Genomic DNA, 27,643 nt, shown 5'->3' with positions numbered 1-27,643 from the left:
CGAGATAAAGGGAAAAGCAAACACAAGGTTCACTCCAGTCCCTGGTGCTGCTGTCTCCATATCTGTGAGCAGGGTTCTTCCCAAGGAGGATCCATCTTATCAGTTTTGTAAATTGCTACCACTGTCACCGTTGTAAAAGTTTGAGTTCCTCGGAGATGCTCTGCACAGTACATGTTTACTTTACAATGACTGGGTCCTGGGCGGGGGGGAGGAGGGGTACTCTGAGCTGAACTGTATCCCCCACAACATTCATATGTTGAAGCCTAGACCTCCAGGACTTCAGATCATGACTATATTTGGAGTAAGGGCCTTTAAAGGGGTACATGCATCCATTCATGCACGGTCAGTCATGTCTGACTCCTCACGATCCCATGGACTATGGCCCACCAGGATCCTCTGTCCATGGGACTCTGCAGGCAAGAATACTGGAGTGGGTTTCCACTTTCTTCTCCAGGGGATCTTTCCGACCCAGGGATTGAACCTTTGTCTCTTGAGTTTCCTGCGATGGCAGAAGAATTCTTTTACTGCTGAACCACCTGGGAAGCTCATTTAAAGGGGTGATTAACTTAAAATGGGGCTCTGAGTGAAACATAATCCACTCTGACCAGTATCCTTATCAGAAGAGGAAATTCAGACACATAAGGAAACATCAGAGATGAGTGAATACAGAGGACAGACCCCGGGGGGACACAGCAAGAAGGCAGCCATCGCAAGCCAAGGAGAGAGGCCTCAGAAGAAATCAAATCTGCCAAAACCAAAAGGCTGGACTTCCAGCCTCCAGATCTGTAAGAAAATAAATTTCTGTTGTTTAAGCTACCCAGTCTATGATTTTTTTTTTTTTATGGCAGCCCTAACAAAATAATATAAGAAAAGAAGTATGATTAAGTTCAAGTTTTATCTTAAGAAATTTGCCTCTCTCCCTGATTACACCGAGTTCTAGTGAAACAAGCTTTCTGAGGTCTGATCAATGATCAATTCATTCATTAAAATGTAAAACAGAATATGTTATGTCTTCCAGACAATAAAACAATAAAGATCTAAAAAAAAAAAAAAACAATAAAGATCTTACTACTGAATTTCAGCCATCAGCCAGTTCGGTGAAGGGTTTGTTTTTCCTGAAAAGGGACTGTTCCAATTTCCTCATCTCTTTCCTTAGGATATGGCAGCCCTCACCTCCACCGCCCACTCCCACAAAGATTTATGTTGAAAGTCCTAAAGAAATATACACTAGGATGGTATAATCCTCCTACACTGGCCTTTCAAGAACAATTTAATCTCCAGAGCAACCAGTTGCCAGCAAACTTTACAGACACTAAACAATGCATCTAGAGGAGAGAGAGAAAGAGAAGCCAATTTAATTAATTCATCACCAAGGCCAAAGACATATAAATCTTACCATTTTATCTGTCAACCAACACTCTGAATTATTCAGCAACTGAATCCCAAGAACGGAGGGAGAAAGCAAATGGTTAGAAAGCAGCAGGCTTCGCAAAAGAAAGTGCTAAACAGATCAGAGCAAAACAAGCCCCAAGTCTGGAAAAACTTCACAGATGGAAGTCTGCGACAATGAATGAGAAGCATCATTTCCTACAAGAAAGACTCCCGGCTAATGGATCACGAGGGTGACTACTACCACCACCTTTGCTAAAATGATTCAAAGAGGACATACCTATACACCCAGACACACAGACACACACACACAGACACACACACACACACAGAGGTTTCTGGTCAAGAGACTTTCTTCTAATACATTGTGGCATATTTTTTTCTTTTACAAAAAAACTGAGTTTTATGCCCTCAAATGCCTAAAGAGCCAGCAAGCTCTGCTATTTTGTGGAAAACAAAGTAGAAGTCACATATTAAATAAACCTAGGCTCCTGAGAGCAAACTTTTTTTAAACTGTAAGTATTGAGACACTTTTAAGTGGATGTGCTTTGGACTTCTTTAAGGTGGGAGAGAGGGAAAAGATACAGAAAACTCACCTATGAAACTTAAGGTTGGTAAACAAGTGTATTTTAATATTTATATGTCCCATGCATGCTCAGCTGCTAAGTCGTATCCAACTCTTTGCAACCTCATGGAATCCAGCCCGCCAGGGTCCTCTGTCCATGAGATTTTCCAGGCAAGAATACTGAAATGTGTTGCCATTTCCTTCTCCAGTTATATGTCCCATAGCACTAAATTACCTAGCAGCTTCAATAAGCCTGACACACTAAGTGTGAAAATAAAGATGAGAAAGAAAAATACCTGAGGGGATATTTTGAATAACAGAATACTGTAAATCTGCACTTCACAAGTGATGTTTAGATTTCACAGTAGTTAATTTGGTTGGGTATCTGGATCCTTGTCCCATCCCTCCTATTTTTAAAATTTATAGAAGCATTTATCTTTCACAGATGATCCAAATACTTCTGAAATTATTCCATGCTGAACAATACAATGTCCTATTTAGTTTTCTATCCTTAGCGGGTTACACACAGCCTAGCACACAGTAAATACCCAATAAATGTTAGTTCTGTAGAAGACAGCATGCAAGGATGCAACAAGCCTCAGACAAGGGACTGAGTAATGGGTGAAAGCTTACTAGACTCCAAGTGAAAAGAGAGTTCATTCTATTCAGAGACACAATTTCCACCTGCGACTATTTTGCATATTCCAGCAGGGGTGCTCTTAGTCTCCCCAGCTTATAGAGGAGCTCAACCCACTCTAGGCTGCCCTGGAATCAAGATTTCAGGCAAAATCTATACACAGTAAATTTTTTAAAGAACAGAATAAGCCTGGGTAGAAGATCAGCTGTTTGGAGGATTTCTCTTTCTTCCATCTGTTTTTGTGTGAGTTTCACTACAGGATAGGAGGTTTTAGACAAAGGGGGTGCTCATTAACAGGGCAGATCTGAGGACTTCCAGCTTCTCAGGAAATGGACAAAGGGAACAAGGGTAGGAAAAAAAAATTCTCTTTGAGTCCAGAGAACATTATTGGACTCAAGGTCCTAGTGTTCATTCATACCAGAATGAAGGACATTTACTTCCTCACAGACAGTAGAAACAGCTGCTTTTAACTCTGGAATCATGTTGGAGGAAACTGTGAGTAACAACCATTAGCCTCCTACCACCTCCATCCAAAGCATTTTTGAAAACAATTGCTGATAGCTAAGGCTTTGTCTTGGACGAGGGGAAAGCAAGGGTGCTCCAAGTAAGAATGAGGGACGTTAGGGAAGCACTGAGAGATCTCCTGGTCCTTCCAGGGAGAACAGGGCAGAGCTGAGACATGCGATTGAAGCCAGAGTTTGGGGAGTCTTGTTGCTTGCTGCTTCTCTTGATTATAAGCCCCAAAATATGAATTAAACATGCAAGGAGCCTGCATAGTATATGCATTCAGTCTCCAAGCCCAGATCAATGGGATGGGACTTCGGGATTGAAAGAAGATACTAAAAGAGTTGATTTTGTGAGCTTTCTTGTCTTCAGTCATGCTAGACTCTTAAGTTCATGGTATTCTACAGCTCTGATGGGAACTGAGAACCCTTCCTAGGGTCTCTAATCATTTACTTACTTGGTCTTCCTTTTTCTGTGGTGCCGAAACTTATCAGATGTAGGTTAATGAGAAAGTAGACTGGGCACCAGTTAAGAAGATTTAGAGGGTCCTAAGCAACCAATCAGGGAAGAAATAAAATAAATAGAGGAGATGTGTTTAACCTGTGCTGGGCTCAACCCCTCTAGCCCCCTCAGCTGACTGAGAGAGGGAGGGGGACGGAGCCAAAGGGAGAGGAAGAGATTGACAGATTTAAGAATCCCAGGGAAGTATTGCACATTCCCTCACTTAACTACTTGCTGCTTTTAACTGTTCATATCCTGAACAGAAAGCATAGAGACCCTACCAGCCTATATAACCTCTAACAAATGCCTATCTTCATCTCCCTGCTGATTATTTACACTAATTAGCAATATTTAGCTAATTATCACTGAGCGTTTCCGCGTTTAATTATGGCTATTAGTAATAGTCTGTCTGGCTTCCTCCATCTCCCACCCCCCTCTTTTCCTTTCTCACTCTTTACAATCCCACCCCCCACTCACTGTCAGTCCCTCTCCTCCTTAGAAACTGACAGTTTCTATTTCCATGAAATTGCTTTTGCCTTTTTGGTGGTTGTGGCTCTTTCCTCTCCTAGGGTGGGTTTTGCTTTTTTTTTTTTTTTTTTCTGAAAGCCTACACCAAAATTCCTACACCAGCAGGAATCACAGAGAAAACAGCAAGCAGATCAAGATCAAGCATTCCCTCCTCCCCACCACCTCCTCTCCACCAACCAGTACAAGCTCTGAGCCGCTTGACGACTCCATCAAATAAAATGTAAAGAAAGAATCAGAGCCAGAGGACGTGCTGGTATTTTCTCCATGTGCTTCCACTTAACACCACACACAACACAGCACAGAGCAGGAACCCGGGGCCGGGAGGCGGTGGGAAGAACAGACGTTCCCAGTGGGGTCTGGATGTGACAAGTCTTCAAAATACACGCTAGGGCAGGGGACCTCCAGGGCGATTCACTCTCGCTGCTCCCCAAAGGGCTGTCGCAGGTGGGCTCTGTGATCCCCACTCTCCTTGCCGTCAGAGTGGAGTGCATAGTAAACAAACAACGAAGCTCCCGTCTTCAGAACCGTTTACTACAGCAAGCGCCAACCTCCGCAGCAGACATCACCCTTTTCAGAGGTAGCCTGCTCAAAGCTGAGTATCATTGTAAGGGCCACAGATCTCTTCTTTCACTCCCTATGCAAGGAGGGTCATTTAGAGCAAAACACATCATCTTTGCATGGTGTGAGCAAGCCCACCCATGCTACCCTTAGTGGAAACAAATTCCCATCAGTGGTGAGACTGAAGTGGCAACAATTTACACTTGGGTAAATTACAAATGGATTTTGCCTTATCTTATGCATTGCCTCCTCGCAGGTAGTTAGCAATATTAGGGGTATAGTTTTCATCATAGCTGCTCTCTCCATCTGACATGTGGACAAACTTAAAGCTGTGTATATGAACAGTAATGACCACTGATTATTAAAAAAATATTTTCTGCCTCTCTACACTCAGCTACTTTCCCCCACTCCCCAACCTTAACCACTTTATAGCAGTTCAGTCAACTTCAGGCTGAAGACTTAAGGATTCATGCTGCCTGCTATTTTCCCAGGACTAGCTCTTCAACAAGATCAGAGTGAAGAAGGGTAAAAACAAGGTGAATGAATGGATTCTCAAAGTGCAGCACTGGGGATTTATCTGATAAGTTGCCTGCCATCTGTTGGGTGAAGGAAGCAGAGGGTTCCAAAGGGGAGAATGCCAGTGCTTGGGCAGCCCTGAATAACCAACCAGGAGAGAAGGACCCACTGGAGAAAATGGGAATGGGGCAGAAAACACCAGCTTATAGGGGAAATTGGGCATTTTCTTCCCTCATGCACATGCGAGGCTTTCCACGATTTTCAATCCAATTTTTTTTCTAATTCTTTTCCCACCCTTAACATTACCTGAAAGGCGAGTGGGTTACGGGATTGCCATGCCCCATTAAAAGGATAAAGAGCAGAGAGACCCACCGTGCCCTCCTCGAAGGGAAACAGGGGAGCGATAGATAGAAATAGGCACTGAGTGATGTTTGCTGCCATGGAAATGGTGCTCGTGCTGAGAGTGAGACCCCGGCGAGGAGGAGGAGGAGGAGGAAGCTACATTAGAGGAACTCCAGACAGAGCTGACGATACATCCCCAGAAAAGGGACCAGATCCCAAGCGTCCAGGCCGGCCGGCGAGGAGGGCTCCGTCTCGCGTGGATTCTCAGGTGCATGGTCAACGCACAGGACCACCGCTGATGGGCAGTTTGAATTCCAGCCAGTGAGGAATCATTAAGTTCATGATGCCCAGGGGCCCATCATAGCAGGAGGAAGACTTGCCCAGATTTTGGAAAACAGGGAAGGAATAAGCGTTTTCAAGACAGATGATGGGGGGCGGAAAAAACTACTTTAAAAAAAAAAAAAACAAACAAACAGAAAAAACATATAAGGCAAAAACTCCCCTTTCTTGGAGCTGAAATTTACGATGCCAAAGTCCAACCAGGTATAGCAACCCTCCTAGGGAGCCCCGGAATGCCACACATGTCAGGGGAGGCCCTTCGCAGCTCCTCCTGGTCTCCGCGGGGCACCTCGAGTCGGATGACTTAACTGCACACTCCGGGAAGCCGCACGGAGGGAAGGTGGAAACGAAGGAAGAAGAAGAGACGGCAGGAGACCCAAGTAGGTTCAGGTTAGTTTATCCCAACATCCAAGCAGTTTGAACATTTTTTTTCCCCCCAACTTGGCGAGCGATGCAATGCAGAACTCCCAGGAAAAGCGGGGCTGCAGATGCTGAGAGTTCTTCGCGGGGTCCTCGGAGTCTCGGTGGAAGGGCTCCGGGGGGGCGGAGGCTGTGAACCCTGCGCGTTCTGGAAGAGCGCCCCCGAGCAGCCGCCTGCGGGCCGGGTTTCTCAACGGGATGAAAGGGCAGCAGCCGCAGGAGGAAGAGAGGAACAAGAAGGACCGGAGAGAGAGAGAGGAGGAGGAGGAAGCCAGCGCGGAGCGGCCACCCAAACCGACGTGGCCCGGGCGCAGAGAGGCGGGGCAGGGGAGCCGCGAAGGCGCGCGAGGAGGTGCCCGGCGGGCGGCCGAGGTGGCCGGGAGGCGGGCGGGCGCCTGCAAAGCGCGCGGAACCGGGAGGCACAGGTGAAGCGAAGCGAGGAGTTGGGGCGCCAGATTCACGAATGGGCAAGTCGTATGCAAATAGCGCACTCCCGAGAGCAAATCAGGGCAGCCCGAGCGCTCGGCCGAGGGACTGGCTGGCTCCGAGGGAGGAGGGGCCCGAGCGCCCCGGAATCCCGGCCCTCCGCATTCAACTGCACGCCGGTCTCCCCCCCCCCACCCCCACCCCGCGCCAGCCACGCGCGAGCACCCCCACCGTGCCTGCTCACGCTCGGCTCCCTGCCGGAGGAGTGAGCACAAGCGTGTGTGTGTGTGTGTGTGTGTGTGTGTGTGTGTGTATGTGTGCGCGCGCGCACGCTGCGCCTTTTGATCGCCCGATCCCTGCTCCTCTCCCAGGCATATTAAGCCAAACTCCGGCAATTGGAAACAAACAAACAAAAAATGCAGGCGGCAGCGAAGGCTGAAGTCGTCCCCGATAGAAGTAAAAATCAACCCCTTGAGTCAGCAGGAGTGCCGGAGCGGCTTGCACGCGGTGGTGCCCAAGCGCGCGCGCGCTCCCCTTGGCCTGGTGGTCAGCACCGCGCGGCCACTCTCCGCGGGGCGTGCCTCTCTGGGGGCGAAGGGGATACGAGCCCACCGGAGCGGTGAATGGCGGCAGCGCGACCTGGTTCTCGAAGGTGAAGGCGGCGAGGTGGACCCCAGAACCACCACCCCCCCCCCCCGGAGGGTGAGAGGTTTGATGGCCCCCGTGGGGAGGCCCTTGGAGAGGGTAGCTTCCACTCCTGGTGGGCAGGATGTTCTTGGAATTCAGGACCCAGGGGTTGGCTGGTCCAAGAACTTCAGAAGGGGAGAGGGCTGAGTCGGCTGGCGAAACAGTGACTGGCCTGACCTGTCCTGGCCTTAGAGGCACGCAGCCCCTGGAGGGTAGAGCCTCCGGTCCTCCAGGACTCGGCACGAAAGAGAGTGCGGCTTTTACATCCAGGCTGAACCTGCAGGGGAGAGCGGAGAGGCAGGAAGAAGCTTGGCGCGCCCACAGTGGCCATCTGTTACTCCAGGAGGAAGCTGACCGGAGCTCGGCCAGCAGTGATATTCTGGACGAGGCAGCCTCCATCCCACCCCTCACCCCGCAACTTCTCACTATTGAGAGTTGAGCTATGCTGTTGAGCGTGATACAGAAGCCCGACAGCCTCCTGGACTCCCGGGTCTTGCTGGTGCTGCCTCTGACTCCCTCCTTTCCACTCCCCTTAGTTATAAAAGCACACTATATTTGGGGGTGGGGCGAGGATGGGGAAGGATAAGTAAGGAAATAATACTTGCTGGTTAAATCACATCATATATACTACAGGACACTTACTGGTTAAATCATGTCTATACGTCTTCAGTTCTGTTCAGTCCCTCAGTCCTGTCTGACTCTTTGCAACCCCAGGAACTGCAGCATGCCAGGCTTCCCTGTCCATCTCCAACTCCCCGATCTTGCTCAAACTCATGTCCATCCAATCGGTGATGCCATCCGACCATCTCATCCTCTGTTGTCCCCTTCTCCTCCCGCCTTCAATCTTTCGCGGCATCAGGGCCTTTTCCAGTGAGTCAGTTCTTCACATCAGGGGGCCAAGTATTGGAGCTTCAACTTCAGCATCAGTCCTTCCAATGAATATTCAGGACTGATTTCCTTTAGGATGGACTGGTTGGATCCCCCTGCAGTCCAAGGGGTTCTTAAGAGTCTTCTCCAACACCACAGTTCAAAAGCATCAATTCTTCAATGCTTGTATTATATATATTTATCTTCAGGCTTCCCAGGTGGCGCTAGTATTAAAGAACCTACCTGTGAATGCAGGAGACATAAAGTGGTGTGGGTTCGATCCCTGGGTCGGGAAGATTCCCTGAAGGAGGGCATGGCCACCCACTCCAGTATTCTTGCCTGAAGAATTCCATGGACAGAGGAGCCTGGTGGGTTATATAGTCCATGGGGTCACAAAGAGTTGGACACAACTGAAGCAACTGAGCATGCATATATATATATATGAGTGTGTGTGTGTGTGTATATATATATAGGCATGGCGCGTGTGCACACACACACACACGTAGCACTTAGGCAGCATTTCTTTTTTAAAAAGACATTTATAGCACCTATCATACTCCTGCTCTCAAGAAACATTTCAGCCCCCCTGACTGAGAATAAGGGATTAAAACAGTCCTATTCATTCTTGGGGCACCTTGAGGAGATGTTGAAGAAGTTAGCATTCTCTGTCTCTAACATAAAGAATATCAAACCTAGAAACGATTTGCCTTCAAGGTCAAATATCAAGTCCCTCTGAGACTTTGCTATGGTGACTTGGTGCTCTGGCTAGGAAATCGGTGTTCTCCTGAAGATGACTGCTGCTGCCTGCAGTAATGACTATGCACCATAGTCATTCCAGCTGCTCCGGCTCTTGGCTGTAAGGGTGATTCAAGATCCACAGCCTCCAGTGGGATGGCCCTCATTCGTGATCTTTCATGCCTTTTCGTCGTGGCCCATCAACACAGTGTTTTAAACTAGCAACGTGTCCTCAACAACGGCACAATAAGAGAGAGCGGTGATTGATGGAGACCTGATTTAAGACCTGATTTCCTGCTCTGTAAAATGGGAATAATTCCTCCCCTTATAAGGTTCTTGGGTATCTTAAATGAGATAATGCATACATAGCATCTGGCACAGCACTAAAGAGTGGCAGTAATTTTTGTTTAATAGAAAAATATGCTAAAACTCCAGGAAGGTGAAGTACATGTTTAGGGTCTCAGGCTACTATTAGGACCAAAGTGAAAAAAATACATATTAATATCCTAAGCATCCTCCATTAATGTAGATGATAATTCCCATTCAATCCAACCACTCCTTGATTTCCTCCTCCAGATGGAATCTCACAGCGCTTTGGACTTAGTCTCTGTATCATGGCCTTAAAGAGACCTAGACGGCCTGGCTTATACCTAGTTCTCCAACTCTATCTTCTTCCAGATGACCTCTTACTCACTACACCCCGGTCTCCTGGACCCGCTTTTTGCTCTTGAATGTGCCAAGCTCTTTCCCAATTCAAGGCCTTTAAACGTGCTGGGCCCTCTTGTCTGGAACACTCTTCCCTAAGATTTTCATGTGATTTTCATTGCAGATGTGACCTCCTCAGAAGCCCTCTCTGACCTTCATCTAAAGTAAGCTACAACCACCCCAAAAGGTACTTTATCCCATAACCATGTTTTCTTCAAAGCACTCCACTTTCTGAAATTATTTTATTTATACTTGTTCATGGTCTGTCTCTTTAAAAAGACTGTAAGTTCCCTGGAAGTTGAACCTTTGCCTTGGTCTCCCCTATATTTTCTGTGTGCACAAGAAGAAGCTCAGTAAACATTTGCTGAATTAATGCATCCAAGGAATCAATTTCCAACTTCATGTGGTGTGGTTTAGTTGCTGAGTTGTGTCTGACTCTTGCAACTCCATGGACTTGTAGCCCACTAGGCTTCTCTGTCCATGGGATTTCCCAGGCAAGAATACTGGAGTGGGTTGCCATTTCCTTCTCCACGGTATCTTCCTAATCCAGAGATTCAACTCATGTCTCCTGGGTCGCAGCGGGATTCTTTACCAACTGAGACACCAGGGAAGCCCTTCTAACCTTACATGCATATTTTTTTATATACCATCCATTCCACTGACATATTTCTCTGGCTTTAGTGACACTGACCCCCAGAGATACATATTTGCAGAGATCATGAGTTGACCACCTATCCACTTAATGCTTTTCTTCTTTTCTGAATTGAAGTTGAGTGTTGGAGGCTATATTTTTTTTCCCCCTTTATCCCAAGGAAGGATGGGAAGCTTAGATGGGCCTTCCAATTAATTCACTGCTAGGCAACAAAGTGAAAAATAAATCCTTAATGCAGCACAAAATCTGGAAATGCCACTGGTGCGTCACAGCTGGAACTATTCATTTTACTTGTCATACTTATCATTTATTTATTTACTTTTCACAAAATGTCAAAAGAAGTATCTGTGAATTCTGGTAAGGCTGATTCCACTTGGGGACCGAGGAGAACACAGAGAGGATATATCAGTGAACAAATGCAAGACTGGTTTATTTTTCTTCGTTCTCTTTAAAGTGGTAATCCACAATTATACTGATAAAAGAGAATGTCCACCTCCAATTTAACACATTGTTGAAATTTTTTTTTCATTTCCTTTTCTCTCCTTCTCTCTTCCTCTAGTTAACACATCCCTACTTAGACTTCTTTTCTAATTCACGCCATTCTCAGGTCTATTCGAGTTTACACTGCGTGTGCGTGTTTAGTTGCTCAATCGTGTCCGACTCTTTGCGATCCCATGGACTGTAGCCCATCATGGTTCAGTGGTTCCCCTGTCCATGGAATTTTCCAGGCAAGAATACTGGCCTGGGTTGCCATTTCCTTATCCAGAGGATCTTCCTGACCCAGTGATCGAACCTGCGTCTCCTTCATCGGTAGGAGGATTCTTTACCAACCGGGGCGCCACCTGGGAAGCCCTGGGCTTATATTAGGCTGATCTATTAAGTTGGTTGTTGTTGTTGTTTAGATTTTAGCTCCAAGGATAACCCCTAGATACTGCCTGCATCTGCAGTTCTGGTTAAAGGGATTTGTCTTCACCTGGACCACCACAAAAGGCTCCCCTCTTTCCCTCTGAGTTATCTTTTCTAGTGGGTCCTTTGAGTGAGAACACTTAGGAATGAAGCATGCAGCTACGTGAAGATGAGAGTCTGTTTTTAAGATAGAAAGGGAGAGAAATAGATTTAGAAACGTTATGCTCACCACAGATTTAAAGTTGAAAAGTATAAATAATTTCACAGGAACAACCACGCTTAGCTCCACTTGGATAAACCACCATGGCATCCTAACCAGACTTTTTGGAACCTCAAGTTTCTGAATGAAATGCAGTTAAAAAAAAAAAAAAAGGCCTGTGACTGGATTTGCCTGGGTTAATAGCTCAGTTTCTCTATTATTTCAGGCTGCAGAATTTGGCACTATAGACTTCTTCCCCCCATCTTAATCTCCCTCTTCCTCTCCTCCCCCCCAAAAAAGACTGTCCCAAGATAAGATATGAGAATCCTGATCCATCTGACACTTTCTCTCTTGCTTTGGTGGGTGTGTGCGTACCCGCTCAGTCACTCAGTCATGTCTGACTCTTTGTGACCCCATGGACTGCAGCCCACCAGGCTCCTCTGTCCATGGGGTTCTCCAGACAAGAATACTTGAGTGGGGTGCCATTTCCTCCTCCAGGAGATCTTCCCGACCCAGAGATCGAACCTGCGTCTCCTGCATTGGCAGGCAAGTTCTTTTTACCACTGAGCCACCTGGTGGAAACCTCAGCTATGAAGTACTCTGGGGAATTTTCTGGTTCCCAAGATACACCCCACGATAGTACTTAATGGTGTCAGGTGCCAGGAATCTAATGCACTATTGCCCTGTCAGTCTCTCACAATACATTGTCTCCGAACCTGCACACGCCTTTTCTCGCTTTGCACAGACTCCAACTTTCCACTTTGCTGCTGGCAGGAGACACCCACCCAGTTGTTTGCGGCAGGTACAGCTAATCTGACTACACAGACTCAGAAAACACTAGAGCAGTCTGTTTCTCTGTGAGCCCTAAACTCTGGCAAGGACCCTTTCTCTCCCCAAATAGAAAGAGTAGAAATCCTTACATTTCTCGTGAAACACAGTTCCAAAGAGTAAGTTTAGGGAATGAGGGACAAACAAAAACAACTGAACTCTCATAATGTGAAATGAAATCCAAGTCCTGAAAAAATACAGGTGACTGTTAGCATGGCTATAAATATAGCCAAGGGTTCCATAAAACAGTCGAACTTTGCTTTATTATATGTCAGTGGGTTTATTTATAGCCACATAATTCATCCTTCTGCTCATTTATTTAAGAAAGCCATCCGGCAAAAAAGCAGGTTTTGATTATATTTTACATTTGGGAGTATAAAAGAGAAGCTTTATTCTTTTAAGTATCACTCTTAACATGTATTTTGATTTAAAAAAACAAAGATGACAGCATCCTTGTATAATTTTATCATTTAAAGAATATGTTGCTTCTGTTCCTTTAATTTATCCTTCATATAAACATCCATAGTTGTTCTCTTGTCCTCCTTGTGGCTGAAATTGGGATATCAGGAGTCTGGATGTTGAGAAAAATCTCTCTAGGAAATTTTCCAAATCTGTTGATCAATGGCTCTGGAATATCTATTTTGTTGGAATTTTACGCTTTTCTTTAAAGAAAAGAAAATATATATATATAATGTTCCAACATAAACCTTAGCCAGCTTCCTTGGAAATCCAAGTGAAATTATTTTCTCATAGAAACAAATTTCCTTTTAATCGAGGACAGGATTCAGTTAGTTAGTCATAAAGAAATTGGGGCATTTAAACTCCTGTTAGTCTTCTCTAAGCTTACATCAGCTATTAGAGATCATGTACATCTTAATCCAGTTTTAATGATTCAAAGTGAATGATTGTTATATAATAACAGAAGTAATAACACCATTTGTACATTTATAAGGAAATTATCAAATCAAATATTTAGAAGACACTTTGAAGAGTGTGCATACTGATTTTGATCAGGGGCTCTGCTACCTTGACTGCCTAGGTTCAACATCTTGATTTTACTTTCTAGCTGTTGTGAAAAATGTTGGCAAGGTCCTTAGCCCCTCTATATCACAGCTTCTCCCTCTGTGAAATGGGAATAATCATGCTATCTAGCAAAAAGGCTTGTTGTGAGGATTTATAAAGGTACTACGTGTAAAGTGTGTATAAGCAGTGCCTGGCACTGTGTGTATAAACAGTAAAGGGTCAATTAATGTGAATATGAAAATAATTGTCTTGTTCTCCAGATGACTCCTTGAAATATATCGCTGCAGATGGTTTTTTTCTTTTCGTTGACAAATCTCAAGAGGACTGAGTAAACAAAAAGTTCCCCTTGCAACTCCCAAATGTAGAGTGGAAAGTTACTCCCATGTGTTACCTGACTCATTGGATTCTCTTTGCCCATATATTTTGCAGAATGGGGAGCAGCTTAATCGTACCCTTCTCACAAACATCTTTCAACTCCAAAAGAGTAAAGCTCACCATGGCCCAGAACCAGAGAATATGGAGTGCCGGAACCCAGCCCCATTTCATCAATAATCATTGTCCAACGTAACGGTGGAACTCACACAGTTTCAGCCTACTTTGGGATACAGGAGGTCTCTCGGGCTACTTTTCTGTCTCATCTCTTAATTTTCTCACCTTCTTATCTCAAATAAACAATAAATTTCAATTATTTAGCCTTCTCTTTAAAAAGCATGGCTTCTAAATCCTTTAATAATTTCCATTGGATTTATCTGGCATTTTACTATAATTCAATAATTTTTTAAAGTTACTAAGAATGTACCTCTGAACTAGGTTCTACTTAGTATTTTGTTGTATTCTTGTGCTTAGATGCTCAATCATATCCAACTCATTGTGACCCCATGGACTGTAGCCCACCAGCCTCCTCTGTCCGTGGGATTTTTTTCAGCCAAGAATACTAGAGTGAGTTGCTATTTCCTCCTCCAGAGGATCTTCGCAGCCCAGGGATCGAATTCATGTCTCCTGCGTCGCCTGCATTGGCAGGCAGATTCTTTACCAGTGAGCCATCAACAATTATTTTGGTACATCATTTCAAGTATTTCACGAACATGAAGTATGCTGTAACTATGTGCAAGGCACCAGATGAAGTCCAGGGGACTCTGGGATGAAAAAGAAATGATTTAAAACCTTATAAGCTAGCGAGGGAAGAAACCATCAAAAACAAAACAAACCATCAATCCTATCTCTATGTTCAGTTTCCCAAATACAATATGGTAAGTGCTAGAATAAGGGCATAAACAAAGGATACAGAAGAATGGAGAATGGGATTAATCCACTGTGGGGGGAAAGAGGACTCTGAGGAGGGATACATATACAAGGTGACAGGTGACCCTAGTGTCAAAAGACTAGAGTTCAAATCCTGATCCACTCCCTGTGACCTCAAACCAGTTATTTTAAACTCACTGAGCCTATTTCCTAAATAGTATAAACATGAATACTTCAAAACTCATAGAATTGTTTTAAGGGGGAAATGAGAAGATATATTTGAAAGGAACACTGTAAATGCTTAGGTTAACTATTACCATGAACCATGGTATCATGGTACCCTGAGGATGGTGAGGCCTTGCATGGTTTCAAACAGGCAGAGAAGCAGAAATGTCAATGTAAGGAGATTAGTAGTGTTGGGTTGAATCAACCGCAGAGGGCTTCCTGGAGGGGGCAAGTTTTAAGCTTAGCTTTCACTTGTCATTTAGATTGCTAAATTCTGAAAAATCTCAGAAAGGTGTCAGCTTTTTAATTCAAACAAGCAGAAAAACAGGTGTTTCACAGAAGAAGGGAAGGGAGAGGAGAGAAGGAGAAACTTACATACTAGAAACCATGTTTTTCATCTCAAATGACCGGGCTGCCTTATTCAGAAATGTCAAATAAATACCATATAAATAAAAAGTTACATTGTAGCACAGCCAGGAGTTTCCCTTTGTTCAATGTCTTCTGCACACTTACTTTTCAGATACTAAAATACTCATTGGATCCAATTCATAAAACTATCATTTAGTCCTAGGAACACTATAGTTTAAGCATCCATCTTATACAAGCATCTGTCTCACAATTCCATGAAGAGTATATCTTCTAAGACAGAGGGACAGAGATATAAAATAACTGGCTATTTTCTCTTTGATATTATGCAGTCTTAAATCCAGTTAACAGAGAAGTCTTGGCGGGGGGAGAGATGAGATGAATGTTCCCCAAACAGAAGGTACAAAAGTGTTATCTAAGCAGTTCCAAAAATGTTTGCAAGATGAGTAATAAGGGCATTTCTCAGTGGTACTGAGGATTTAGCACTTTCCAAAACTGATGGTGAGGACAGGGGAATACTGAGATGTAAGTTTGTGTCATAGCAAGAGAAATAGACTGCTCTTAAAATAGATGAAACAACATTTAAGATAACACTATTTTGGCACTGATGATATTGATGTCTTCAAAATCTCCCATTTCCAATCTGAACAAGCAGAATTTGTTGTTCTTCCCTATCTTCTGTTAACATTTGTCACATTCTCTTATTATCAGTTGGGTTTATATCTGGATCCCCTACACAATTTATAGAAGAATCATGTACGGAACTGGGGCCTGGTCTGAGGGTCAAACAGCTTAAGTTCTAGGGCCAGATAGCTTATGTTCAAATCCTTGCTCCGTTATTTAATAGCTGTGTGACCTTGGGGAAGTTGCCTAGCCTTTGAAAACCTGTTTTCTCATCAGTAAAATGGAGATTGTAGTATTCCCTCTCTCAAACTAAGCACAATACCAGAACAGGAGAAGACATTCAATGGATGTGTGTGAAATAGTATCGACATACATTTAACTACTATAGGAGACGACATCTCATAGGTAGATAGACAGATATAGATAGACACATATATAGTATATATATATATGCATGTGTGTATACATATATGTGTATATATACATATATACATACATTATACATTCATGTGTGTATGTATACATGTATATATACATGCAAAAGTGCATACATATATATATACACACATATATATACACACACACATATATATATCTCCCCCCCCAAAAAAATATATCCACAAAATATGCAAGCATCTCATTATAAGGGAGAACTTTTCAACATCTGGAGCTATTACAAAGTGGAAGGAATATCTTGCAAGACAGCGGGCTCTCTATCACAGACACTTCTAGGGACACTAAAGTTGCTCTCTTGCAGTAAATGAGTGGATGGAATTATAACCTCTAAATTTCTTTTCAAATTTATATATAATACCAATTAAAATTTCTTTTAAAATTTCAATTGGCCCTTAACCTCTGCCTTTACATAAATTGTAATCTCTTGGCTTTATTTTGAGGCTCAAACCCAATTCCTTCATGCTACAAAAATCATAGCACATAATTGTTTATTAAAACCTCACACAATGAGATGAGAAACTTTAGACTTCCGTAAAATGAATCTAGTATTGTTGCACTAAAACTTCATTTTTCATTACTGCATGCAGTACAAGTTGTCTTTAGACAAATTAACAATTTTATGTTTCTATTTTAAACACTGAAGATTATTGTGTTTTTTTTTCCCCCCACTAGCAACACCTACACAGCTGCTGTTCCTGTGATCAAAGCGGGTATTTTTCATTGGTGAAAAGCTCATTGCTATGGGAAGAGTATGCTGACTTGCTTGCCCTATCGTCCTTTATCTCCCAGCAGGGAATCCTGGTGGACTGAACATAAATAAAACTGAATTCTCCTAAATAAAGACATGTGTCTTGAAAATCCTGAACAAAAAGCAAAAATACACTTCTTTCTCTCTCTAACCAAGACAAGGTCATTTTTTCTCAGTAACTGGTTTGGATAAGAAACAGATAGTTAAGTATTCAGAAGATATTTAAGAAAGTTAGGGAAACTGAAATATTGAGACAGAAAATGACTTGTTTAATATCACACACCATTTCAGTGTCAGAAGAAGCTGAAATATTTCTCTAGAATATTACTCTAAGCATGCATGGCTCCTATAGCAACATCAACATAAAATAAGATTATAGGAAAAATAATTATCCAGTAAGAGGGTTATCTACCGTGAAAGAGTTAACAGACACAAGACTGGAAGAGTAAGAAATCTAAGAATGTGAGATAACAGAACAGTCTGAAAGAAACTGCCCCCAAAATGGTTGAAATGACTAAAGAAATTGCAGAAACCATAGGTGAGGAAAAAATAATGTGATAATGAACATACTTAATAAACAGCTAAAGTCACTTGGAAATGCAACATAGCCGGTGAATTTTTTTTCAAGAAGTCAGTGGATAGATTGCGTAAATGCAGCTGAAGAGAAAATTAATGAACTGGAGGAAAGAATGAAAGAAACTTTCAGAATGTAGCACAGAGAGAAAAAGATATACACAATACAAAAGAGAGTAAGAATCATGAAAAATCAAGCGAAAATTTCAACATACAACTATTTTTTTTTTTCCAACATACAACTATTAAGATTTCTAGAAAAGGTCTAGAAAAGGAGGAAAGGGTAATAATAAAAAAGATAATGATTTGTTTTATAGTTAAGTAATACAAATACTTTTTTTTTTGAGTTTTACTTATCTTCATTTTTTGAGGGGGGAGAGGACGGTTGCTTTACAAAGTTGTGTTAGCTTCTATAGCATAGCAAAGTGAATCAGCTTTATGTATACAGACCTCCCCTCCCTTTCTGACCTAGCTCCCACCCTACCCCCATCCAACCCATCTAAGTCACCACAGAGCACGGAGGGAGGTGAACCCCCCGCAGGTTCTTCTACCAAAGCATCCTAAAATAGGAAAAGGGAGTGTGCGTGCCCGTTATCACACTTTGGTTCATCATAATGAAACTCCAGACACCAAAATTAAAGATAAAAATCTTAATATCAACAGGTTGCTTTTAAGTAAAGCTTACAAGACCATGAATTATAATAGCTTTGTGTTGAAGGAAAATTGCCTTTCAATCTAGATTTATTTAATTAGGCAAGTCAAATTTTTAAGAGTGGAGGCAAACCTAACACATTTTCAGATGAAAGAAGTTTGAGAAAGCTTACCATTCACAGACTATCACTGGCATAATCACGAAAGGTTGTACTTCAGTATAAAGAAAAAAAAAAACCCAGAGAAAAGGAGTGGCATTCAAAAGGAAATGATGGGTGAAAGGAAACTGGCATGATAGTTCTGAATCTAAGTAAACATTGTATCACTACCTCTACCACCACTATCAAATACTTGTTTGTGGTGGCTTCAAAATGAGAATAATAACCAATATTTCCTTCATGCATATAAGTTAGGTATTAATATTGTCCCTATTAAGAATCTGCCGGCAATGCAAGAGACTGAGGTTTGATCCCTGGGTCAGGAAGATCCCCTAGAAAAGGAAATGGCAACACCAGTATTCTTGCCCAGAGAATCCTGTGGACAGAGGAGCCTGGCAGGCTACAGTCCATGGGATCGCAAAGAGTCAGACGTGACTGAGCTATTAACACTTCTTCTTCTCCTTATCTTATAACTGGGGCAAGGAGGTACACATTGTCACTTTCCATAGCTGGTAGATGGCAGAACCAGGATTTGAACCCAAGTCATCTATTTACTGAATCTATGGTCTGAATGAATTTACTGTTCTACTGCTGAATGCTATAAAGTGATGTAGCAACTTCCAGCTCACATCTTCAGAGAATGACACATGTTTTCTACTTCTTTGTACCTTTTCTGGAAGGTGGATGTGGAGATGAGCCAATTTCAACCAAGTGAATGAGGACATTCTATCTGCTTCCTTTTGGTTGACTTTTGCCAGGTATATTAATTAGGACATTGATTTGGCTGTTTTTTAATTGAGACTACATAACTGTGTTTAAAAAAGACAGAAGGTTCCTTTCTCTCACACACCAGTAACTGGCCTAAGGCAGTATGATCTAGAAATAAGAAAAAGTAACCTGTGGTTGCGGATGGCCTGTTGTTGTTGAGTTGCTAAGTCACGTCCGACTCTTTGAGACCCCATGGACTGTAGCAGGTTCCTCTGTCCGTGGGATTTCCCAAGCAAGAATACTGGAGTGGGTTGTCATTTCCTTCTCCAGGGGATCTTCCTGACCCACGGATCGAACCTGCCTCTCCTGCATTGGCAGGCAGATTCTTTACCATTGAACCACCTGGCAAGTATTACTGTGTAGGACCTAGAGAAGCATAATTATCACACCCTCAAGTCAGTATCCTAACAAATATACTTGGCAAATGTTAACCAAGAGAAAACATTCGAAATATTATTGTCGGACGAAATAGATGTTATCATCAAAAATGTTATCGTCGCGTCTTAAGAAAAACCATTAACCCAGGGGATATAACAGTTCTGAAGCTGTGTATACCTAATAACATAACCTAAAATAAATATAAAACACATATTGATAGACTGGAAAAAATGACAAATCCATGATCAAAATCCCCACTAAAATGTATATTCCATGGGGGTAGACGTTTTTGGTTTTTTTTTTGATCACTGTTAATTTCTAGGAATTATAACAATGCTTAACCCATGTTAAGAGCATAATAACTATTGAATAGATGTACTATATTCTTCTTGTTAAAACTTATAGAATAAGCTGGAGAAAAAAGGAGGCTATTACTCTTTTAAAAAGCATAATTAACAGATCAGAATTAATGGACATACATGCAATCCTGGACAGAACAATTACACACACACACACACACACACACACACGCATCATTTCACAGGGCTTCCCAGGTGGTGCTAGTGGTAAAGAATCTGCCTGATAATGCAGGAAATATAAGATACAAGGGCTCGATCCCTGGGTCATTCCCTGGAGGAGGGCGTGGCAACCCACTCCAGTATTCTTGCCTGGAAAATCCCATGGACAGAGAAGCCTGGCAAGCTACAGTCCATAGGATTACAAAGAGTTGGACACAACTGAAGTGACTTAGCATGCACCCTTGCCCTTTCAAAAACATATGAGACATAATGCAAAAAGTAGTCATGTATTAGAATCATAAGCAAATAATGAAGAATAAATAATTTCACTCCATATGTTTTGCCCACAATACAATGTGTCTAAGTCCGTTACAAAAATCTGTAACATTTGTGACTGAATGAAGTATATAATTTCTCATTTTATCAATAAAATGAAATAAAATTAGATAAATAAAAATGATAAATAAAAGGAGATAAATTCATGTGTGCTTAAAAAATATTGTATGTCCTTAATTACCAGTTTCTGTATATAATGGAGTATTAGAAGGATGCTTTCAGAAAGTGACCTGAGATCAAACTGTTCAATATGTTTCATATAAACAACTTTTAATTACATATATTAGAATTAAATGATAGTCAAAGTATTTTCATTATATATTGATTCTTATAATACCTATGCAACTGATACTTTACAAACTAAAAAATATTTTGTATTCACTATCTGAAAATAGAAAGGTCACCAGGCATTGCATTAAATTAGTTGCTAATCTACAATATTTCATATTCAGATAACTTGTACCTGTTCATAAAATTACTGGAGTCTTAGGAAATGCAAATAAATAAATTACTGCCTATATTTCTGTCACAAATGGCAGCCAAGCTCTTTATCTCTGAATTTGCTCCCTTCCCTTTGTAGGTCAAAAGGAGTCCCCAGAACACTAACAGCAATCTTGTTACTATTTCATGAATACAGATGATGTTCATTTCCTGAGATTGCCAATCTTTACTCCAAAACCCCAGATCCTGACAAAATCAATTATACTTTCAAAATGTATTACTCAATCTGGAAACTATACACCAGGAGAATGCATCTGACACTCACTGATGTTTTATCCTCTCTAAGTTAAAATCCTGGAAACGATAATCCAAAAGAGATCTTTGCTATGAGTAATATCATCATTAACAGTGAGGTACATGGAGCTTATTTTGAAGCTATAAAAGAAGATGACAAAAAGCATATATATATGGAAACTTGGAGCCAGAGAAAATCGGATGGCTTTTAAAAAGTTATAGCAGAAGAAAGACCACATTTTTGTCGCCTTAAACCAAGTTTTAATGAAGAAGGGACTCTATTTGGAATAATATCTACTGTTTATCTCTCCTGCTGTACCTCTCTCCTGCCTGGCTTGGCCAACCACTCACTTGTCAATTTCAAGCAGATGACTGCAGAAGACAAAATGTTTGCTGGGGATTCTCTAGCAACAGAGAAGAGAATTCACAGGGGAGGGGCGGTATGCGAGGAGATGTCTTCAGTGACGTCTCTTTCAACCCAATTCAAGGAGAGTGAACTGCTTCAGCCAAGGGAGTGAGTCTGTGTGGGTGTAAAGATCACAGTGGGAGGCATAGTGCTTGATAGATGCCATTTCCTAAAATCGTGTACCTTGTCGGTGTAGAGAAGATGAACACAGAAAGGTGGGTGCGTCCAAAAGGAGAAAGACGTAGGGACAGTGTGGTGCTAGGCGGTGCTGCATATTCTTGGAGGGTCTGTAACATCACTCACAGGCTTGAGTCATGGCTAAATACATTAAACAGCCAGAGAGTCACGGTGAGGCTTTAGGAATAACAACAGCCAGCACATTCTTTAAACCTCCTCTCTGGACACCTCTTATTTAGTTCCTGCCGGGGCTAGGGGAGCTAGGGGTGGGTGTACAATGGTTGTTGCTTTGGGAGTTACTCAGCCGGATGGTGGTTACTAAATATGATACTCAGGGAGCAATAATAAATTTTGAAAGATTACAAGAAACTCTCGGCCTTTTCGCCTCAGCCCCCACGCTCCCACTACAGTTGAAAGGAAAATCAGGACTAGCAGAAATAGAAACCCTCCCAGCTGCCTCACCCCCAGGTACCAGATGTGGAAGACATGTCTGGTTGCTTTCATTTACATCACAGGAGGGTGATTACATGCAAGGCCCAAAGGAAAACAAACACTAAAGATATTTATGGGTTATTAGAATTTCTCCTCTCCAAACTCATCCCTTTCCCCAGTACATACAACCCTTCACCAGGGCTCTTGATGACCAATTCCAATGCAGTTAATTTATTTCTACAGCACCAAGTTTTTAAATAGCTTTTTTGTTTAGGTTTGGTTTCGTTTGGTTTTACTATTCAAAACAAAGAAACAGAAAAAAAAAACCCTTTATTTTTTTTAACTCTGTGAAAGTGTTCCCTTTAATAAGAACAGTAGGATGAAGATTTAAATGATCAATTATAAGTCCCTGCTTCAGAAAGCAGCATAGTTATTCTAATTTTTGATAGACCTATTTATTGATGTGGAGGAGATTTAAAAGATGCTTTGATTCATCTAGTTGTTAATCATTACTCTCTGGAATGCCTTGACCAACTTGGGGTTTGTTATAGACTGAATTGTGTTTCTCTAAAATTTGTATGTTGAAACTTAACCCCGAAATGTGACTGTTTTTGGAGAAAGGACCCTTAAAGAGATACTTATAATTAAATGATGTCATAAGGGTGGGACCCTGATCTAATACGTTTGTTGTCCTTGGAAGAAGCAGCAACACCAGCAGGGTGCAGCTATGGAGAAAAGAGACATGTGAAGGCAAGAGAAAGTGGCCATCTGCAAATCAAGGAGAGAAGAAGCCTCAGGAGAAACATCACCCCTGGCAGTTGGGTCCTGGACGTCCAGCACTATGAGGAAGTGCACTTCTGTTGTTTAAGCCATCTAGTCTGGTGTATTTTATTTCACAGCTTGAGCTAACACAAGGTTTTTGATAATAATAATGACACTGGGGAATTAGGGACATTCAGATCCATAAAAAGAGAATGAGATGGTCGGATGGCATCACTGAATCAATGGACATGAGTTTGAGCAAACTCCAGGAGACAGTGAAGGACAGGAAAGCCTGGCGTGCCACAGTCCATGAGATTGCAAAGAGTTGGACACGACTTGGCAACTTAACAACAACAAGATTCATAAAGACTCTTAGAGTTCACTTGGCCCAAGAGTTCTTAGCCTGGAGTTTAAGGAATTGCTATAAAGAGGGCCACCTCTTTGCACACCTCTGAAGGGGTGTCATTAGTCTATATGAACTGTGCCCTTTGGAATTCTACAATTCTAAAGTACATATTATGTATTGCATAATATCTATGGCTGAATATGATGGCCTTGAAAATGGTCTGTAAAACTCCTTCCTGAAACTACATTCAATTTAGTCTGATTGTGTATTTTTTTTTCCTCCTGCAAAGAAAGTGCAAAGACTTCTTCAGATTTTAAAGAAGTTCATGACCTCCAAATTATTTAAGAACCACTGATTACTTCAAATTCCTCATTTTACAGATGAGTATATGGAGTTCTAGAAAGAGAAAGTGCTCAAAGATGCGTAAAAACACGAGTAAAAATAAGATCCATATCTCCAACCTCCTAATTAAATTGTTAACATGATCCTGCTTATCTCTGGTTACTAGTGAATAAGATACACACATACACACACACATTCACACACACTTTACAAATATACCGAAATATGCTTTCATAGAAGTTGAACATTTTACCTGAACTCAGGGTAAAAGAGACCTTCTGAAGCATAATGATGCTAGGTAATGCTCAACATTTAGCATGTTCATTTAGATAGTAGGCTTGGTAAATTTTTAAACTTATGCCAATACTCACCTACCATGTTATAGAGATATGGTATTGTGTGAGTGACAACATTGAGTTCTCTGTACGTGTGGCTAAGAAGAGCACTCCATCAAAGAACGATGTTTAAGGCTCCAAACGATAGCTTCTAAGTTGCTCTGAATTTTAATATAAAGACTTTGTGTCCTTCTACTTGGCAACGGTCAAGAGACAGTGAATGAGTAGAATTCCATTTCGCTGAAGAGGTCATGATTAAGCCTGGGATCAAACACGGAGGCTAGAGAGAGAGTGTGTGTTGGCGTGCACACACACACATTTATACTGTGTAAACCTCTACCCTCCAGCCGCAGAGATCTCGCAGCTGGAATCCCAGCAATAGCCACAGTGCCTGCCTGCCTGTAGGCTCAGTCGCTTCAGTCATGGGCAGCTCTTTCGTGACTCCATGGACTGTAGCCCGCCAGGCTCCTCTGTCCAGGGGATTATCCCAGCCGGAATACTGGAGAGGGTTGCACTGTCCTTTCCAGGGAGCAGTCACAGAGGCAGGCCCTCACAGCTGACAGAAGAGTGCAGGCTGAGAGCCAGCCACCTCCTGCCTCACCTTGGACCTGTTGACCGGGAACCATCCACTCTCCCCAGGCCTCTGTGAAGGCCGACAGCCATCTGCCTTTTCTGAAATGCAGTGCTGGCTCTGCTTTGAAGGGTCTCTTCTGAGTACAGCACTTGCAGTCAGGATGACTGCCTCTCTATGGCACCTGTTTTCCCCCTAATTCCTGATGCAGAAATGAGCATCTCAGTCTGCCAATAGAAGCCTTATGCCTTTGGGGAAAAAAAAAAAAACAACCCGGCAAAGATTCTTCTTCTACTCCTTCTTTTCCCCCTTGTCTCAGAATTCAGCGACCAGCGAGCACCCATAGCCTTGGCCTCTGTAACGATGGTTAGATGGCATCACTGACTCAAAGGACAAGAGTTTGGGTAAACTCCGGGAGTTGGTGATGGACAGGGAGGCCTGGCGTGCTGCAGTTCATGGGGTCGCAAAGAGTTAGACACGACTGAGCGACTGAACTGAACTGAACTGTAACAAAGGGGATTTATATGCATGGAGAGACATTGGAGAATCAGGCACTTCACTTGTCCTTTCAGAGGAAGTGGTGGGCAGGAGAGCCCAAGGAAACAGGGGCTTGTAATTACTTCACAAAATACAGACTGAGCCAGTCTTTCTTATGACCAATTTCTTTTCTTCCTTCTGTTGCCGCACTGAGTAGCATGTGGGATCTTATTTCCCCAGCCAGAGACTGAACCCACGCACCCTGCCTTGGAAATGTGGAGTCTTAACCACTGGACCCTCAAGGTAGCCCCTGTCTTACAACCAATTTCATGCAACGTGCGAACCAGCATTCCAGGTCCTCCCCATTGGCTCAAAAATCGTCTTCTCCCATGTCCCCCTGGAGCCGATGTCTGGGATACCCTAAGATGTAATCCGAGTTCCAAAACCAAGCTTCTCTCTCCCTACTCCTGCCTGATCAGGATCTGAGACTGCCACCATGGGCTAGGTGGCATTTGGGCCAGAGGACAGGCGGGGATTGGGGAAATGTCCTGAACAACTAGCCCCTGCCTTCTAGCTTCTCATAGCCCAGGTTCTCTCCCCAGTGCCTCTCTGATCCTCACTCCTTCTTGCCCACTACGCTACTACTTGTCTGCAGGGCTGGAGTCTCTTTGGAGACCAACGAGGGATACACGGTACTGAAGGGGAAGGTCCATTCTAGAAGGGAAAATTACACCTTATGCTGTGATGTGCTTAGTCACTCAGGCATATCCAACTCTTTGCAACCGCATGGACTGTACCCCACCAGGCTCCTCTGTCCATGGGGATTCTCCAGGCAGAATACTGGAGTGGGTTGCCATGCCCTCCTCCAGGGGATCTTCCCCACCCAGGGATCGAACCCAGGTCTCCCACATTGCAGGTGGATTCTTAACCATCTGAGCATCAGGGAAGCCCACGAATACTGGAGTGGGTAGCCTATCCCTTCTCCAGGGGATCTTCCTGATCCAGGAATTGAACTGGGGTCTCCTGCATGGCAGGCAGGTTCTTCACCAGCTGAGCCAGCAGGGAAGCCCATCCCTTCTAACCCTGGACACTCTCCAGGCCTCTCCTCCTGGCTCTCCATCCCTCCCATGCACCGCCTACATCTGGACTTTAATCTCACCCGCCTTCTTCCTGGGTGAGATCAGGGAAGTGAGATCCTCAGGCCTACTCCAATTGTTTCCTCTTCCATCCAATGTTTCTAACACTTCCATCAGAATAAAGCTCTCCTTCCTGCATTCTAACTGAATTTCAGTTCTGGGACGGAAGAGGTCCTCTGCAGGAATGCTAATCCGCACATATGCGTGTCTGTCTCCTCCCCTCACAGAAGGAAAGGGCAGTGGAAACTGAGTATCACTCAACTCTGCTCACTTTTCTTGCACATAGAGGACTGGGTGCTGAACAAGACGTGTGGAATTCCACTCAACTAGCCTTTGTTAACCACACAAGCACCACTCCTTCAACTTCCACCCCTTCCCCCCACCTCCCCGTCCCCCTGCTCTGATCTGTCCCCTCAGACAGACCTAACTCCCCCCTTCACTCCATACTAGAGAATCCAGAGCAGCACCTCACCTCAACTTTCCCAGCTGCAGCCTCTGTCTGTCTGTCCTGGAGTTCCCTCTTCAATCCCACCTTGACCCAGACACAAGAGCTACCCTCCCTAGAGTACGCGGAGACAGAAGGTACACGGTTGGGTAGCCCAGACCTTGTTAGCAAATCTGCAAATGAGCACCCCGAACTAGAATTCCAAATACACAGCCCTTCTGAAAACACTTCCTAGGTCGCCAGGTACCTGCCAATAGTAGCAGTGCTAGACTAGGATTCTGGGAACATTCTGGGTTAGTAGGTGCTTGAGTTCTGGAAATAGAATCCATTGTATCCCTGGGAAAACATCACCTGAGTTCTGAGAATTCAAGGAACTTCTGGAATACAGAACCTTTCTGGAAACTGAGGCTTGCCTGCTCTTGTGTTGGGCCGTAGGTGGCAAGTGGGGCGGTGGTATGACTATGATATGGGGCTTTCTATTTTTGCAACGTGGCAAGGATGCTGAAGAATTCAGCCCCCAGACTGAGAAGTGCAGAATAGCACCCAGCACTAAATCATGCAGAGACAATACACACCTATGTCGTGGGTGGTTGTGGGGGTGGGGTGAGGGACTTGTCAGAAGCACTCTGCAACACGCGTTTCTCTGTTCTCCGGTTTAGCCTAGTTCTGTGGGCCCTGCGTGCAGGAGCGTTTCCTTTTCCATTTCATTTTTTCAATTGATCACTTTCGTTTTAATGCTCTTTTAAGACAGGTCATCCTTCCTATCTGTTGGGACCCTAAGATTTTTCATTCATTTTCCACTCTCACAACATTATTCAATTCTAGATAGACCCTTAAAAAACAGAGTGTACAGAGCTATGAATCCTCTTTAGATACAGAGTGCACATATACTTGTATGTGAGAAACATGAGCGGGTATCATTTTAAGGTAATAACAAGGCATTACCTTATTAATAAGGTAAGTATATATATATATATATATATATATATATACACACACACACACACACTCAATAATATATATACATATATATATACATATATATATATATATATATATATATATACACTTACCACAGATATTAGAAAAATGTGAAATAGAAACTGTAT

General features: G+C 43.0%; 2 protein-coding genes across 20 annotated transcripts in view; one reads left to right on the top strand and one right to left on the bottom strand.

Moving 5' to 3' along the window:
• Positions 1–27,643, bottom strand: part of NRXN3 (neurexin 3) — a 1,769,272-nt gene that overhangs the window by 579,337 nt on the left and 1,162,292 nt on the right. For 3 of the 15 annotated variants that reach the window (XM_043472675.1, XM_043472674.1, XM_043472676.1), the window contains exon 1: positions 5,571–6,646. The exons of the other annotated variants lie outside the window; for them this stretch is intronic. In XM_043472675.1, coding sequence (XP_043328610.1) covers positions 5,571–5,814 — 244 coding nt within the window. In that variant the 5' untranslated portion in view covers positions 5,815–6,646. Of the gene's footprint in view, positions 1–5,570; positions 6,647–27,643 lie in introns of those variants that run through there. 15 annotated transcript variants of the gene reach the window in all.
• LOC122443918 lies at positions 6,483–14,017 on the top strand. 5 transcript variants are annotated; one of them, XM_043472679.1, is made up of 4 exons: positions 6,483–6,724; positions 7,097–7,377; positions 9,844–9,883; positions 13,757–14,017. In XM_043472679.1, the coding sequence occupies exons 1-4, from the start codon at positions 6,498–6,500 to the stop codon at positions 13,893–13,895; spliced, it is 687 nt and encodes a 228-aa protein (XP_043328614.1). In that variant the 5' UTR covers positions 6,483–6,497; the 3' UTR covers positions 13,896–14,017. The 5 variants fall into 5 exon arrangements, with proteins under 5 accessions (XP_043328614.1, XP_043328618.1, XP_043328616.1 ...); XM_043472683.1 differs by having other exon boundaries at positions 9,844–9,906; positions 13,757–13,888; XM_043472681.1 differs by lacking the exon at positions 9,844–9,883 and having other exon boundaries at positions 7,097–7,427; positions 13,757–14,016.

Source organism: Cervus canadensis, chromosome 6 (genome assembly GCF_019320065.1).
Source record: "Cervus canadensis isolate Bull #8, Minnesota chromosome 6, ASM1932006v1, whole genome shotgun sequence".
NCBI lineage: Eukaryota > Metazoa > Chordata > Mammalia > Artiodactyla > Cervidae > Cervus > Cervus canadensis.
The sequence above is the reverse complement of the archived record's forward strand: the minus strand, read 5'-3'. Positions and strand labels throughout refer to the sequence as shown.